This window comes from Cololabis saira, chromosome 16 (assembly GCF_033807715.1).
Source record: "Cololabis saira isolate AMF1-May2022 chromosome 16, fColSai1.1, whole genome shotgun sequence".
Taxonomy (NCBI): Eukaryota; Metazoa; Chordata; class Actinopteri; order Beloniformes; family Belonidae; genus Cololabis; species Cololabis saira.
Window position 1 is genome coordinate 7,077,013 of NC_084602.1, and position 18,158 is coordinate 7,095,170.

An 18,158-nucleotide genomic window follows, 5' to 3' on the forward strand; every position below is an offset into this window, starting at 1 on the left:
GCTCATCACGGACTGATTCCTCAAGCGGATGCTGCTCTCTCTCGTACCAAATCATCTTTACAATCACCCGTTGGGATCAACTGTTTAAAATATCATGTCTCTGTAGTCAATGACAGTGTTAATACTGTGGCATACAAGTCTTAAAGTAGTTCCTTTCAAGAGCATAAAAAAGAAATTCTACTACTGTCATTTAGCAGATGCTTTTTATCCGAAGAGACTCACATCTGAGAGAACAACACAAGCACAGAGACAAAATCAAAGCTGATGCGTTTGATTGGCAGATTAGGAGACACTGTTAAGAAAAAGCCAGGTTTTGTGACTTGCTGCCATGAAATTAACAGCAAAAATTGTTAGAACGAATCAAGACTTGCTCTTACTTAGCCAAAACTTCAAGAATCAAGAAGAAATTAATTGGAGCAATGGATTTGTTTTCTCACAGCAAGAACAAGCATCAGGGCATTTTCATGTCGTTTTTGTTTCAATTGCCCTCACGGGTGAGAAAAATTCAAATCTTTGATTTTTGACTTGAGTAATAAGCAAACTGTATGCAGAAAATGTGATGAGCAAATGTGACCACTTTGAAGGGAGCCTGCAAATAAAAATGAGATTTCATGAGGGGACGGACCTCAGCCTGTGAACTGGAAGAAAAAAAGGAATAATTCGCCGTCCATGAAATAAATTTTCCCATTTAGAATTCATGGATTTCAACGTCAACAATCGTTCCCACATTTTAAATCCTTTTTCAATATGGGCTTGTAAATCCCGACATTGTGATTCCCTGCTCTCTCCCTGACATGAACCAATATCGACTGTGTGCTATTGACCCTGACTGCTCCCACATCTGAGCAGGAGCCAGACTTGTGTTCCTGCCAAAACAATTAAAACCCATGAGAGACGCTCAACGCTTTGTCTTTTCAGAGAGGGCCAATTATACAACATGCAGTAAAACAGGGAAATTTCCAAAATCACACATCAACATGCTTCTAAAAACTCACCTTTTTTATTTGGAAAAACATCTTCAGCAAGGACAGTTTGGGTGAAAAGTAAATGCTGCAGCGCGCAGACCTTCATATCAAATAATCCACCTCATGTGTTTGGTATCTGCAGTACTCGAGTTGTAAAAAAGAATCAGGGGGGATGGTGGATTTTATCATATGGGGACAGATAATTTGTGCTGACTACAAATAATTTAATATATTACAAATAATAGCAGTGACCAGAACACCTGCAGAAATACTGCAGGAATGACATAGCAGCAGTTAAATGCAGCCTTCTGTAAGCTTTAAATATCCACTGGGCTTACATCAAATACATCAAAACACTACAATAAAAAACAATGAACTTATATTCATATATATATATATATATATATATATATATATATACTCATATTTAATACTTATACGATTTTGTCCTTCACAGGATAAGTAAAATGGATCACTGCAAAAACTCAAAATCTTATCAAGAATATTTGTCTTATTTCTAGTTAAAATGTCTCATTCTAGTAAAGAAATCTCATTACATTTAAAACAAGACTCATCACTGGAAAAACAACAATTTTCACCTGTTTCAAGTAGATTTTCACTTTAAATAAGTAGAAAATCTGCCAGTGGAACAAGATTTTTTTGCTTGTAATAAGAAGATAAATCTTGTCCCACTGGCAGACTTTCCTACTTATTTCAAGTGAAAATGTACTTGAAACAGGTGAAAATTGTCAAATAAGTTATTTTTCTGGTGTTATTTTTCTGGTGATGACTCTAAATGTTGAAATAGCAGTAAAACCACATTCATTGATGAAATGACATAAGGGATGGAAAGGAGGGATGGCAGTTTTACAGGGGGGATGATTTGGACCGTTTTTATTTCAAAAGAGATGCCATCCCCCCTCCCCCCCCCCCCCCCCCCCCCCCCCCCTCAACTCCAGTACTGGGTATCTGAGAAAGAATCTCAGCTGCAGCTCCAACTTTGGACTCTTCTAAGGTTCTAAGTACAAGAATGTGTTCTAACAAACTTTCTCCGAATGCTTCAATCAATCTGGGATTTCAGGCCCAGCCACATGAGGCATGAGCAGGGTCCTCCAGAGCAACATCTCAGTGTGTATTGATCTGCGTTGTCCCCGTGAGAGGCCCGTGCGAGCTCAAAGCTCATTAATCAAGCTGACACTCAGCATCACACGAGGGACCCAGGCAGCAGGATCTATACGCCGAGGTGCTGCCGGGAACACCTTTTCTCTTCTTCCATCCCCTTTTCTCCAATCTGCTAAGAACTCCAGGAAACGTAGAGGGTGTTGCTTGGCGATGCCAACACACACTGCAAATCTCCTGTCATGTCACTGCGGCTAAATACCCAGCAGCCCTCTGCTCATTCACTCCACAGAACTCCGATAAAGAGATATTAATCTTTATTAGAGACCGTCATCTTTTGACAAGATTAAACTCATTTAGTCCCCACTCAGCAATGAATATATATTACTACAAAAATGCTTATTTTTAGTTTTCTTTCTAACCTTTCAGCAGTTTCAGTACACAGTAAGAGGAATAGAGATGCATAATTCTATCTCCCCATTTTCCGATTCACTGATGATGGGCGGAGCTATGGGTGGGCATGGATGTGCACGCCCTACTCAGATTGACGATAGCCCACCCAGCGAGAGTCGTGAAGTTAAAGAAAAATGTATTTCTTATTAAATTGAATTTGTTGTTCTATGTTTTTCATTCATTTCAGTTCATTTCAGTGTTTTCAAGTCAGTGTAATGGCCTACAGACTTATAAAAGCAGAGTAGAAAGTCACTTATTCCCATCGGAGACCCTGGACACCTGCTGCGTTTGTATGTAGGCAAGTAGATGTATGTTGAAAATAACTGCTGAAAGAAAGCAGCTTAATCTGGCTATATATGCCGACATTCCTATTCTTTTATGAAAATAAAATGAAACAATTGGCTCAATTGAGACAGAAAAGCATTTTTCGTTCTTGCTCTGTTATAAGAATAGTTTAATCTAACAAAACCACCATTTGTTTTTCTGACTTGCATAAAAGTTAAAGTAAATGGCTGTGATCTTGGGTAAAGCTAGAACCAACAAAAATAGTTTGTTTTTTGCCGTGCACAGCTTCCTAATGCATGACAAAAATAACAACTGCAAATGTAGCTCACACATGCTGTCACCAACGGAGCGGAAGTAGAGAAGTGTTTCCACAGTGGGAGGTAGACCTCACTCTGGTAACCCGACTTTGGGTATATTTATCCTGGAAGTTGCTCAATTTGCCACTTGCCAGTTTGTGAAAAATAATCACTGAGGGATTTGTGAAGTAAAAAGTAAATCTTGGAGACGCTTTGTTACATTTGCAAGAGCTTCTGGACTACTAAATAAAATAAAAGTAAGTTATGCTTTATTTGTATACTATTATGATTGTAGCATTTCCCCCTTATATTGTTTTTTGTCATCTTTTTTATTTTTCAGTTTTTTAAAGAACATATGAGTTCTTGGCTTTCCGGTTCACAGGATCTTCAGAACAGACGAGGGTCTGCTACGGTGTCCCACAGGGTTCAGTGCTAGGGCCAATCTTGTTCAGTTTATACATGCAGCCCTTGAGAAGTATAATCCAGAATCCAGTGGCGGCTTGTCAATAGGGGGCACTAGGGCACATCAATTATCACATCTGTGGACTCATAAAATGTGCCTGACTAAAATGTGTCTGACTAAATGGACTTATTTTCATAAAGTGCTTTTCTACAAAGAAATGTACGTTTTACGTCTCATTTATTCATTCACACATGCACTAATATACTTGGGAAACAGTTAGACACCAAATATAATATATTTAATTTTCTGAGATGGCAAAAATAAGAACTTTATTGATCCCACATAGGAGTAATCCATGTTATATCAGCTATAGAGAACAAGGTAGTGCCGAAAAACAATATATATCCCCCCTTACAAAAATAAGAAAAATAGAGAAAACATATTTTCTCATCAACAAAACAAATTTTTAATTTTTCAAATAACAAAATAACGTATTTGAACCATTTTTCAGACAATATCTGTCAATATCTCTATATAGTAACTGAAAAAATCTGAACATTTTTTAAATATGTTTATGTAAAATATGCTACATGTATATGTAGTATATGTATATGTAGTATATGTAGTAATATGTAATAAAAAATAGCAAAAAAATGTATGTTCAAGTAGAGTTTATACTTGTATTGTAATCCCCACTCGCCAGTGCGCCCCCCCCAAATTTTTTATCACCAGCCACCACTGCCAGAATCACAGCATACATTTCATTGTGATGCTGATGATACAGAGCTGTATTTGTCTCTAAAGCCGGATGTAACAGAACCGTTAGCCAAACTTCAGGTATGTCTTTGGGAAATCAAGGACTGGATGTCGATGAATTTTTTTGCTTCTAAGTTCCCATAAAACCGAGGTTTTTTTTTTAGTCCCAAACAAAGGGATTACATGGTGTTGCGATGGCCTCCAATACAGTCATGTGAAACCTTGGTGTTATTTTCGATTTCGATTTGCACAATATGTTACCCAATCCAGGGACCCAATTTAGCCAATCTCTGATTTGTTCTTCATCCTCCCTTTTCCTGTTATGCACAGCTGGCCTCCGGCAGGAGGGTCCCCCTTATGATCCAGGTCCTGCTCCAGGTTTGTTCCCTACAAAAGGGGAGTTTTTCTTGCCACTTTTTGGCTATAATTTGTCTCCCACTAATTGTTAATGTAATAATTGCTTGGTGTCATGTTTTAGGTCACTGGAAAGCACCTAAAGACAACTTGTGTTGTAATAGACACAATAAAATTGAATTGAATAGAATATGCTCCTGTTTGTTAAATAGATACATTGTCAAATTGCCAAAGTATGTTGTATCCAGAGTTCAATTATCCAAGCCACCGAACACCAAACAGTCAATGGCAAGAGAAGTTGTTTGGCATTGGCAGAGAAGATTTGATAAATTTTTCTTTGGTTCAACCTACATACTCAGCTCTGCTGCTCATCCCATAAATCCATGTTCCTTACAAATGTGGCACCAGTTAAAAGGCAAATAAACAGGCACTCTAATGGTATATGTATTGCCAAGAAGCAAAGAAATAATCTACCAAACACACATTTCCTTACTTTATGTGCAAAGTTTATGTAAACTACATTATAATACAACAGCATATTGCTTCCTTCATCCATAATTTATTTGTAATTCTGCAGTTAACAGAGATGAACAGGAGGTAATATGAGGGAGGATGATGATGAATTCTTTCCCTAAAAGATGGAGACAGCTATGGTTGTCAAGAAGCCATGATAGCTTTCTTTCCATCAACTCATCAGCAATTATGTTAGCGGCCCACACATACAGTAGACATAAAATCATTATGCTTATAATGGCTGTTGGTCACTCGTCTCACAAAGAGCTATCTGCAGTTTCCAACCTCTTTTGATGTCAACGTGCGCTTTCATGACGCTCCTTTTCTAATCATCATTTGTTTAGTCTCATCTTTTTCTGATTCTGTGACTAATCTGATTATTAAATCACGTTATACTGAAAATAGGAGTATCTTTATTCTTAAAATGCCACTAAAATGCGTGAATCTTGTTTGCTGTCCCCACCAGAGGCAGTTGGACACAGAAGTCTGGAGAGTAGCCACTTACAGTCCCCAAGCTATAAAGCCTAAGAGGAAGCAATAAAATGAAGACAAGTGCACTTGTGTAATAGGTCTCTGCAGCATCTGGGGTCACAGCAGTGCAAGCAAACATACGAAAACAGGCTCAAGGCTTTTTCACTTGTCGCAAACTTTTATTCATACACTAATGAATAAATTCTGAAAGGTTGCAACCTTCCTCTGGACATTTGTCTGATCACATGGGTTGGTGATAACTGACAGAGGCCTGAAGTGTGAATAGAGAGTGATTAAGTAAAACACATAGATATTAACTGCAGAGGCATGGATCTTCATTGAGGTTGGGCCAACAAACTGTTGAACCATACCAAGGTAATTAGTGATGGTAAATTCATAGGAAAAGCCGTGGAGTTTCATGCTGTGCTAATTATGTTTATCCTGCTGGCGTAATTACTTTGAATACCTCTTTGTTGTGAAAATAAAATGCAAAGGTTTTCAAGCTTTTCTTGATGGAAAGTCTCTTTGTGATCCCCCGAGAGAAAAGTCATTATGAAGACCCACAACGCTGCTTGTTTATTTGTACACATCTGCAACACAATGGCCACCTGCGAGGCAGACAGCATGTAGAGAAATGAGAATGCAAATCTAAAAAGCGCTGTTTCCACTGAGTAGTTCAGTACGGTCCAGTACGGTATTTTTATGCATTTCCATTATAAATTGGTCCCATTAAACTGAACCCTACCGCACCATTTTTTGGCCCCATTGTTTGTAGGTCTATGGAAAAAAATGGAACGGTACGGTAAGGGCGGAGCTACTGGCGTCACGCGATACAATCCGTTGATTGGTGGACAGAAAACGTCACTAACAATGACAAAAGAAAGCGCGAAACCAGGGCAAGCACTGGAAATCTGCAACAAAAACCACAAACAAAACACAAAACCGACAAAACCGACAAGGAGCCGACCAAAACACGAGCAGCAATCGACCCAAATCTTGAGATCTGATCACAGTCTGAGCTAAGCTACCGCTACCGCTACCTAACCCCAAAAACTACAGAGCAAGCATACAGGTGAACAAGCCAGTGTGTATGTCTATGTGTGTGTGTGCGTGTATGTATATGATCATGCGTGTGTGTGTGGCTATGTGTGTGTGTGTGTGTGTGTGTGTGTGTGTGTGTGTGTGTGTGTGTGTGTGTGTGTGTGTATGTATATGTTTGTGTGGCTGTGTTGTGAGCGTCTCTATGGTAGGTTCACTTTTGTTGTCGTCGCACTACTATGACGTCACGCTAGGCATTTGGTGTACACCCTGCATGGGCCGTGGCGGCCCGACCTGCAGTTGAAACGCTCACCTGAATTGACTGGACCGTTCTAAACTGTACTGAACCGTACCGGACTGTATCGAACTGCTCAATGGAAAAGGGGCTAAGTAGGCTCTTTCGTGCTTATTGATTCCATGTCATGTGTGTGTATGTGTGTATATGTATGTGACTGAGTGGCTATATGTGTGTGTGTGTGTGTGTGTGTGTGTGTGTGTGTGTGTGTGTCTGTGTGTGTGTGTGTGTGTGTGTGTGTGTGTGTGTGTGTGTGTGTGTGTGTGTGTGTGTGTGTGTGTGTGTGTATATGTAAGTGTGGCTAAATGTGTCTGTGTAAGCATATGTGTGTGTATGTGTGTGCATGTGTGCATGCATGAATGTATGAATATGTATATATGTGTATGTGTGCGTGAGTGTGTATATGTCTATGTAGCTATGTGAATGGGGCAAGCATTTCTAAACACTCTTTGCCGCCTGCAATCTTCTCTCAAACAACGTGGCATGGATTGTACATACATGTACGATGTAGAGGGCTGCATGGGGATTGGGTCCTGTCGGGTCCTGCGGGACCCAACGCAAATCTCACGGGAGCAGGCGGTTTGAACTCTCCTGCGGGCGGGACGGCCAAAAAAAACAATGCGGGATTGGGATGTAATCTAATGACAAGATGGAAATCAATGACGGGGAAAATAAACCTCAAACAAGGTCTTTGAAAAACAAAGACGAAGCAAGGCAAGTCAGATATTTGGAGAAACTGCGTTTAGTGTCTGTGGAGCATCTTGGAAGAAAGACGAGGGATTAGAACCTCAGTCGGTCAGCAACATTCTCTTACTCCACAGCAATGTAATGGCCACGTGATTCATTTGTTAAATTGATTGGTTTCATTTGTTATTTATTAGTGTTTGAGCCACTCACAGCCTACTCTCGTTGCTATAACCTCAATAACATAATTGATGCGTGCGTGAAAGGCGAAAAAGCGTGTGATGATGACAATGATGGATTTGCATCTAACTTTCTGTCAGGTGCGTATGAACTGTCAATTATCCATCAAGCTCCACAATGTTCATGTTAACATGAAATCAGATAGATTTGTCTAGACTCTCGGATATTTCTCTTGTGGGACGGGAGAAGACACAAAATCAATGCATCTCCATCATTGTGCGGGCATGAATTCTCAGAATTTTGCGGGAGCGGGCGGGAGTGTCACACAGACATTGCGGGTGCAGGCGGTAATGGTCAGAAATGCAGCGAAGGCGGGCGGGAGCGGGATGAAAAAAAAACGCGCAGGGCTCTAATACGATGTACAAGAAGCCAAGCGTCTCTATGGTAGGTTCACTTTTGTTGTCGTCGCATTACTATGACGTCACGCTAGGTGTTTGGTCTCCACCCTGCATGGGCCATGGCGGCCCGACCTGCAGGGAAAACGCTCACCTGAATTGACTGGAGCGTTCTAAACCGTAATGAACCGTACAGGACTGTATGGAACTGCTCAATGGAAAAAGGGCTAACTAGGCCGTTTTGTGCTTATTGATTCCATGTCATGTTTCATTCCCTTTTCCCATCTGTGGACGATATGACAATAACACGACTTTGTTCTACCATTGGGTATCCTGCACATACAGAGAGTCTTGATCTTGAGGAATCACACAAAAACAACAATAACAAAAGAAGCCTTAATATGGAAATATATAAATTTAAAGCATCACAAGGAACAGCAGGGTTGTTTTTTTTGTCGTTCAGTGTGTAGGAAGGGTGAGATACTTTAAAATCAGAAACAAATGAATAAAAACAGCTTGTTTGCAAGTAAGTGGTGGCGATTGTCAATCCCAGATTTGATCTGCAACCTTCAGACTGTTGAGACAGAAAGAGCAAATACAGTCAAAGGCAAAGTCAATTATGCTAAAGTGGTTGAGATGATTAAAGGAAAATATCTCTTCCCCATACAGCATGTTGTACATTTTTTTGGCCATGTGTTTATTGCTGGCTCAAAACATAAATCTTTTTTGACAGAGGAAGAGAGAAAAAAATCTTTTTTTTTGGCCAAACGGCTACTGAAATTAAAGCTACTGAAATATCCATGTTAAAGGAATCCAGCTGCATTTGGTGTAAAAAGATATGCTTTTTCCCTCAGGTAATGTACAATATAGCCTGTGGTAAAATCTCCCAAAACAGCTTGGGAAAAAAAATGCATTTGTATTAGTTGAGGCTCTCTCATTCACAGCAACAAGATTGATTATGTTGCTGGAGGAAATTCTCAACCTTTCAGCAGAATGACAGGGTCTATGTTCCACCGGTTGTCAATTAAGCTCATCGTTTTGGACAACGGCATTCCTCGCTCGGCAATATATGAAGACGCAGCATTTTATTTTAGGGGTCACCAGCAGAGAAGTTTCTCCTCAGGAGGCGCATCTCTCCCAACAAACGAGGGAGCCTCCCACAGCAAGTTTGCAGAGTCCTAATGAATAATGCAAATGTATTAAGCCTATGTGTCACGCCACCTTTCCTCAGAATACTAATCATCTTGACAGTGATATTAGACCCCTGTGCACCTCATGTGAAGCCTTATCTTAAACCCTGTCACACTCTGTGACTGTAAACACGAGCTAGCTCTTTATGGAGATTTTACCTTCCCTTACCGTAACAAAAATGGCACTCTGAGGAAACTCCCGATGTCAACAGGCCCGCGGGCCCCGGATCCCTGGTGCATCGTATTCCTTGACAAACCCTTATCAGTCGTGTTCAGTAAACATGTTTACAAACTTAAGATCTCTGAAGAAATCTGATGCATTATGCTCCCGTGATTTCCCCTCTATGGGTAAACATGTTTTTCTCACCTGAGACACTTGGCCTTTTTTTTTTTTCGCTGATTACATAACCCGTGTTTCATTTTTCAGTAACTGAAGATTTATATTACACCACGGACCCACTATCGGCCCGTTCCTGCCTGGAAGCGTGGCTCCAGTGTAATAGCAACAGATGTCAGATTGTGTAGGCATCATAGTTAGAGCAGAAGAAAAGCTCACTAGGTTTTTCTGCGGAGCTGGGAGTGCCACACTTGACCTTGTCCATTCCAATTACAGCCACCCTGCAACCACCATCATGCAACGCGTCTATTGTCCTTGGCTTGATAAGACCATCATGCACGCTGTGTAAACCTGCAGCAGCACTGCAGGGAGGGCAGTCATGGAGCATGAGCTGCTCAACGGCAAGTCAAAAATGCTTTTTTCTACTTTGAATTTTCCAGAAGTTAAATATTGATTCATCTTATTCGATATATATGGAATTTGGAAAATTGCCATTATGAAATGAGGAAAAACATTTTTTAATTATTATTTTTTTGTTTTTATTTAAAAAAAGAGGAATTGTAGGGAAAAGGTAAGAACTGTGTGAAATTGAAACTGGTTTTCCAATTAACTGGCAATAAAATGCAGTCTTTTGTTGATGGATGTGGTGCTCTAAGCCCTGATATACTTGCAGTTCAGAACGCGTACGGTTCATGGCCGTCACGTGTATCCTGCGTTCATTTGATGCGTCGACGTGCACATTCTCAAAAAGACACTGAATACGTAGCGACCTGCAGTTCTGGCTCTGGCCACGGGTGGCGCTGGTCCCGGTACCAGCTGGTCCCGGTCAGATACCAGCTGGTCCCGGTCTGATACCAGCTGGTCCTGGTCTGATACCAGCTGGTCCCGGTCTGGTACCAGCTGATTTAACGGTCTAACATACCATCTCCGATGGCGCTGGCGTCGTTTCCTTTGCTGAGATCGCAACCAAGCCATGTTATAATCTCCTCTTCATCCAATGTTATCATGTTAACTTGTCCGTTGTTCTAATCTGCTACAGCTACTACCGCCGCTCCATTGGTTACCCGTAAAATTCAGAATCCAATTTAAAATTTTATTACTTGCATATAAAGCCCAAAACGGCTTAGCTCCGCATTATTTGCAAGACCTGATAGTGCCTTATGCCTGGCAGAGCTCTCCGTTCTCAGAGTGCAGGTTTACTCGTAGTTCCTAGAGTATCCAAATGTAGATTTGGAGGGCGGGCGTTCTGCTATCAGGCACCATTACTTTGGAACCAACTTCCAATCTGGGTTAAGGAGGCTGACACCAACTCCACCTTTAAAACTAAACTTAAAACATTTCTGTTTAGTAAAGCCTATAGATAGTGTTTAGTAAACCTCTAGCTGGTGTTGGTAAATCTCTAGGTAGTGTAAACTCTAGTGTGTTAGAGTCGTTCCTGTAGTTTCTTGTGCTGGCCCCCCCTTCTCCTCCCTTTTCTCTCTTTTGTCCATGTTGCAGCATCCTTTGCCGGACACCGGAACCTGCAGCGTGGGAGTGAGAGGGGCAGGGTAACGGCCCGGGCAGGCGGGGGAGAGGTTTGTCCGTCAAGATTCCTCTCCCTGGCAGGCGGGGGAGAGGTTTGTCCGTCAAGATTCCTCTCCCTGGCCCTGCCCCTTCTCAACCTTTCCCCGACCCTGCACCCCAACCTGGGACTTGATGATTGGGCCGGAGCTTCGGGAGCTGCGTGCTGGCCTGCGGTCCCCACCCCTGGTCATCCCGTTGCTGCTTCCACCTGCCTGCTGTGCTGTTGCCGTCCCTGACCCACCAGTCTGGCCCTCGGCAGGAGGGTCCCCCCTTATGAGCCTGGTCCTGCTCAAGGTTTCTTCCCTCCTAAAGGGGAGTTTTTCCTTGCCACTGTTTGGCTTAAGGTTTTTCTCCCACTAGGGGAGTTTTTACCTGCCATTGTTTATGTAATAACTGCTCGGGGGACATGTTCTGGGTATGGGTCTCTGGAAAGCGTCTAGAGACAACTTTTGTTGTATTAGACGCTATATAAATAAAATTGAATTGAATTGAATTGAACTACCGCTACTACTACTAAATATAAATATAAATCTATGTATTTTATTAGCTTAAGCACGCTGAAGACTAATTTGATGTTTTATTCAGTAAAAAAAAACAAACAAAACAGTTCACTTGATGATCACCTCTCTGTCTGGGTGTGGGGGTGGGGGAGGGTCTCTGCGGCAGCGTCCCCTGTAGTCGTGGGATTGGACGGCTCTCGGTGTGGATGGTTCCCATAGGATGGTGTTTCCTCACCTGGTCTATCAGCTCAGCCATACAAGGGTGGGGTGGGGGGAGCCGGGTGTGTCTGCAGCTGTATAATATACTGTGTGTATGTGTGTGTATGTCGTATGAATGAGGGTATGGGGAGTGGGAGGGTCAAGGGAGATTGTTTCTTTATGTATTAATGTAAAGCACTTTGTGTTGCACTCCAGCTGCATGAAAAGTGCTATATAAATAAATAAAGTTTAAAGTTTAAAGGATGTACATACTTCTCCTACCACTGTTCCAGTTTAGCGACTGGCGTCACCCCACTTAAACAGCTCCTTGACTGTGTTCCTCTATTGCAAGTCACTTTGGATAAAAGTGTCTGCAGGATGTAATGTAAAGGTCAGCGGAAATCAGCTGACCTTTAATGTTTCATTTACTGGTATTATTCTTCTCTTCTTTCGGGTTTTCCCTTCAGGGGTTGTTACACCAGACAAACCTGTTTCCATCTTCCACTGTCTTTCCATCTTCCTCTGTCCAATATTCTATTTTATCATATATTTTAGGTTTAAACAGACCAAAAATATATGTGCATACATGGACACATGTGCTGATATCTTTCTTTTAAAGAAAGAAAAACCCATTATAGTCTCTGAAATAACTTGAAACTGACAAAAGTATTATTAAAAAATAATTGGAACTTCACTAATGAAAATTGGAATTGTTCAACAGAATCATTTAAAGAGTAAAAAGTGGAAGCATGTTCATGTAATGTGCCAATCATCATCATCATCATCATCATCATCATCATCATCATCATCATCATCATAATTTATACAAATTAATAATAAATGAAGAGTGAAATGTGGGGGACTAGCTTCATTTAACTGTGGTTGACTTTGAAGCCGTGGTGCAGACAGCGCTACTAACGGGGTGCGTCCTGATCTCCTGGGGTTTTCAGACGATGACCTTTGCTGCATTTCATCTCTTCCTCAAGTTTCTGTTGCCATTTAACATCGCTTCATTATCGCTTCATTATCGCTTCATTATCTTCCCCCCCAAAAAGAGAAAGTTTGCCCCAAACACTGTCCACAACAGTATTTAAAATACTTGTACACTAAAAGCTTTAGGGAAACCAGTGGACAGTGGAGAAAATCTGTGGTTACATAACGTGCCCGATGTGGCTGTCAGGCCTGGAATCAGCGGGAGCAGGAGGCCGAGAGAAACAGCAACAATGACAGACAAACGCTCTGAGCTGCAGCAGCGAATGTGCCGACGGTCGGGGGAAATCAGTTTATCATGGTTTCAGGAGCTTATTTCTCATATTTCAGAGAAACCCCAGTTTTCATAAACACTTTATTTCATTAACGTCAATCATCAGATGGGAAATCTGACAAACACTAAAGTAATTAAATTACTTGTTTTTTTTAATAATAATAATAATATTTATTTGTCAGTATAAATCAAAACACACACTAAAACTAGACCAAGAGCATTGAAGGTGGAAAAGTGAGCTGTGACATGTTGCTACACTGCAAAAACTCAAAATCTTACCAGGAATATTTGTCTTATTTCTAGTTAAAATGTATAATTTTTAGTAAAAAATCTAATTACACTTAAAACAAGAGTAATTACCAAAAAAATAACTTATTTGAAAAATTTCACCTGTTTCAAGTAAATTTTCACTTGAAATAAGGAGAAAATCTGCCAGTGGAACAAGATTTATCTTCTCATTACAAGCAAAAAAATCTTGTTCCACTGGCAGATTTTTCTACTTATTTTAAGTGAAAATCTACTTGAAACAGGTGAAAATTGTTAAATAACAAGTTATTTTTCTGGTAATGACAAGTGTAATGAGATTTGTTTGACTAAAAATGAGACATTTTAACTAGAAATTAAAGCTGCAAGCAGCGATGAACGGGCCCTCGCACTCACGGCCACCGCCCCCATAAGCATATCAGAAATAACACCACCCACGACTTCCTATGTCAAACCATTCAAAAGATATAGCAGAAAAAAGGGACAACCAATCAGAAGAAGGGGCGGGGCTAATTCAGGCCAATGAAGGTCAAGGACTCCATACAGAATCTGATGACACCACCCACGACTCTCTATGTCAAACCATTCCAAAGTTATAGCAGAAAATCGGGACAACCAATCAGAAGAAGGGGCGGGGCTAATTAAGGCCAACGAAGCTTAAGGACTCATTACAGAGTCCCATGACACCACCCACGACTTTCTATGTTAAACCATTCCAAAGTTATAGCAGAAAATCGGGACAACCAATCAGAAGAAGGGGCGGGGCTAATTAAGGCCAACGAAGCTTAAGGACTCATTACAGAGTCCCATGACACCACCCACGACTTCCTATGTCAAACCATTCCAAAGTTATGGCAGATAAAAGTATTCTAGGGGGCGCTATTGAGCCGTTAGGCCACGCCCATTAATGCAAACCATGAAATATCAAATTTATCGCCAAGTCTGGCTTGCATGCAAAATTTGGTGACTTTTGGAGAACTATCAAATATGGACCAATCACATGAAGGGGGGGCGCGCCTTTTGGCGTCTAGCGTCGCCACGGTAATACTTTTGAAAGAGAAAAGTAATGCGTGGTGTCGCAGGATGTAGACGCACATTTTGATGTATAACACACCTGGGTGCACGTTACGGTTCGGGCTGAATTAACTGCCGAAGGAATGGCATAAATTTCGCCAAAATGACACAATTTATTCAAAATGGCCGACTTCCTGTTCGGTTTCGGCCATGGCGCCAAGAGACTTTTCTTTTAGTTGTGACATGATACAGGTGTGTAGCGATTTTCGTGCATGTACGTCAAACCGTATTGTGGGGCTTGAGGCACAAAGTTTTCCGGGGGGCGCTGTTGAGCCATTTTGCCACGCCCATTAATGCAAACCATGAAAGATCAAATTTATCGCCAGGCCTGGCTTGCATGCCAAATTTGGTGCCTTTTGGGGAACTATCAAATATGGACCAATCAGATGAAGGGGGGGTCCACTTGTTGGCATCTAGCGTCGCCACGGTAACACTTTTGAAAGAGAAAAGTAATGCGTGTAGTCGCAGGATGGAGACGCACATTTTGATGTATAACACATCTGGGTTCACGATACGGTTCGGGCTGACTTAACTCTCGAAGGAATGGCATATATTGCTCCAAAATTACGCAATTAATTCAGAATGTTCAAAATGGCCGACTTCCTGTTCGGTTTCGGCCATGGCGCCAAGAGACTTTTCTTTAAGTTGCGACATGATACAGGAGTGTACCAATTTTCGTTCATGTACGTCAAACCGTATTATGGGGCTTGAGGCGCAAAGTTTTTTCTGTCTGAACCAACCAGATGAAGGGTGGCCGCGCTTTTTGGCGTCTAGCATCGCCACGGTAACGCTTTTGAAAGAGAAAAGTAATGCGTGTAGTCGCAGGATGGAGACGCACATTTTGATGTATAACACACTTGGGTGCACGTTACGGTTCGGGCTGAATTAACTTTCGAAGGAATGGCATAAATTTCGCCAAAATGACACAACTAATTCAAAATGGCCGACTTCCTGTTCGGTTTCGGGCATGACGCCAAGAGACTTTTCTTTCAGGTGCGCCATGATACAGGTGTGTACCGATTTTCGTGCGTGTACGACATACCGCATTCTGGGGCTTGAGGCACAAAGTTTTCAAGGGGGCGCTGTTGAGCCATTTTGCCACGCCCATTAATGCAAACCATTAAATATCAAATTTTTCGCCAGGCCTGACTTGCATGCAAAATTTGGTGACTTTTTGGGCACATTTAGGGGGGCAAAAAGGCCCTCCTTTCGTCAGAAGAAAAAGAAAGAAAGAAAGAAAGAAAGAAAAAATTCCTACAGATACAATAGGGCCTTCGCACTGAAGGTGCTCGGGCCCTAATAAGACAAATATTCTTGTTAAGATTTTGAGTTTTTGCAGTGTAAATTCACAGGCCCAAAGAATAGCAGTTAGCAAGTTAGATTGGAAGATGGAGGTACAGTATAATTGGCGTATAAGTAGCTGTGTCTCTACAACTGTTGATATTTGGACTGCTAACCAAATATTCTGGGACGATGGTTCAGTCAACTACCTGGTCAGTTTGTGCAACAAGAAAGCTGCAGCAACACGGAAGCACAGAAGGAAACAGACCCACCTTGGTGCAGATATTAAAGGGATTGTGACATGAAAAACACATTTTTCTTGATTTTTTGTGTTTTGTTGGGTGTCTTGACATCAATTACACCCAAAAAACAACAAACTTTTAACATTCAGTGTATTGTGTGCTTTCTGGGATTTTCCGCATAACTATGCAAAAACGGCGCATCTGGTTTGGTGGCGGATCGTTACGTAACGATCCGCTAAATCACCGCCCCCTCCACCCAGCTCCCTGCCTCCGCTCCTCTCCAGCGCACCATAAAGGCTGATTTATGGTTCCGCGTTACACCGACGCAGAGCCTACGGCGTAGGGTTACGCGGCGACGCGCACCATACGCTGCGTCGATTTAACGCGGAACCATAAATCAGGCTTAACATGGAGCTGTTTACAGCCTCTTCTCTTCTCATCACCGGAGGAAAACTGCTAAGAAGACCCGCGGCCACTGACTGGACTTAAGATAAGGGGACAGTGCTGCTTGCATGCCTTTATTTTTATGAGTGTTTGCTGTGGTTCGCCCTGCTGTTTTTCCGTGCATGCTTCGCCTGTCGCTCCGACGCCGCTGTGAGCGTATGGCTGGAGGAGGAGGAGGTTTGGAGGAGGAGCGGAGCAATGATTGACAGGAAAGGGGGGAAAGGAAGCATTTTTCACGGCGCAAAAAAACACTGTAATAAACAGCCAGGAAAAAAGTACTAGAGTGAAGTTTTTCTTGTTACACTCTTTTAGACACGTTTGAGGGATGTTGGCCAAGACTTTTAATAGTGTTAAAAGCATGTTAAAAATGATGTCACAATACCTTTAAACACATCCAATTATTCTTAGTAACCTCTAACCATGAAGAAGAAGAACCTGCAATAATAAGGATTAGGAGGTCATTTACATACATTATAAAGTCCTCCTCAAAAGAACGTGACAAGATATCAACGATTGTGAATGTTTAAATACATTTTATTTTTAATTTCTGTCACATAAAGAAGAGTGAAGTACCATACTAATTATAACTGTATATGGCTATAGCAATAGCTATAATACCCCAAAACTATTATCATGTAACCAGAAAGCACCTGTAGTTTTTTGGCATCTTTTAGGTTGCAATTTTAGTTTTTGGCACCTATAAAAAAAACGCGTTGGTTTTAGAATAGTTATAAATGTCATAAACTTAAACTAAAAAGGAAAAACTACAATATATTTGAACTTATTTTAATATCTCACACTCTTACAGTTCAAAGTTTATCCTACTGGTTTCGCAGAGCAATAAATGACAACGTTGGCAACACAGGAAGTGTCACCCTCTTTGGTTCATGCTACTGTCGTCAGTTGTGAACTTCTTGTTCGCTGCATGCAAAGATGGATGTGGCGTGAGGTCTTGTGGAAAGTGTTAATTGTGTGATTCCCATGCTCAACGCGTGAGACTTGAGAGGCCTGCTAAGGTGAACATTGGATTATGAAGCAGTCTTATGAACCAGGTTGATTCTTCCCTGATGACTATGTTTTATCGTTCTTTTATCGAATCTGTTATCACTTTTTCTTTTATTTGTTATATATATATATATATATATATATATATATATCCTTTATTTAACCAGCTAAAAAAAACCTCATTGAGATTAAAACCTCTTTTTTATGAGTGACCTGGCCAAAATGGCAGCATGAAAACAATACAACAATACATACAAACACAGACAGTCAGTCACACATTCCGGGGAAACAATAGTAAAACAATAGTAAAATTTACACAACGGGGCAGTCACAAGAACCGAGAGAGATCATTTCTCTGTCTTTTAAAATGGATTTGAATTTACCCAAGGATTCAAGCTCAACCAATTTGAAGTCCTTCTGCGCATCATTCCAGGTTGACGGGGCAGAAAACTTGAACGCCTTTTTACCCAGTTCAGTTCTGGCTCTCGGGACCTTCATTTGAATAAAGTTCTGTGAGCGTTGGTTTCAATCTTTGAAGGTCAAAGGAAACTTGCTCAATAAGGTTGTCAGTCTAAGCAGTAAAATCATT

The 18,158-nt window shown here is 41.3% G+C and overlaps 1 protein-coding gene across 1 annotated transcript in view; it reads right to left on the reverse strand.

The window, feature by feature from the left end:
• Nucleotides 1–12,053, reverse strand: part of gfra4a (GDNF family receptor alpha 4a) — a 136,731-nt gene extending 124,678 nt beyond the window's left edge. The window contains exon 1 of the mRNA XM_061744286.1: nt 11,921–12,053. Coding sequence (XP_061600270.1) covers nt 11,921–12,053 — 133 coding nt within the window. The remainder of the gene's footprint in view (nt 1–11,920) is intronic.
• Nucleotides 12,054–18,158: the final 6,105 nt, after the last annotated feature.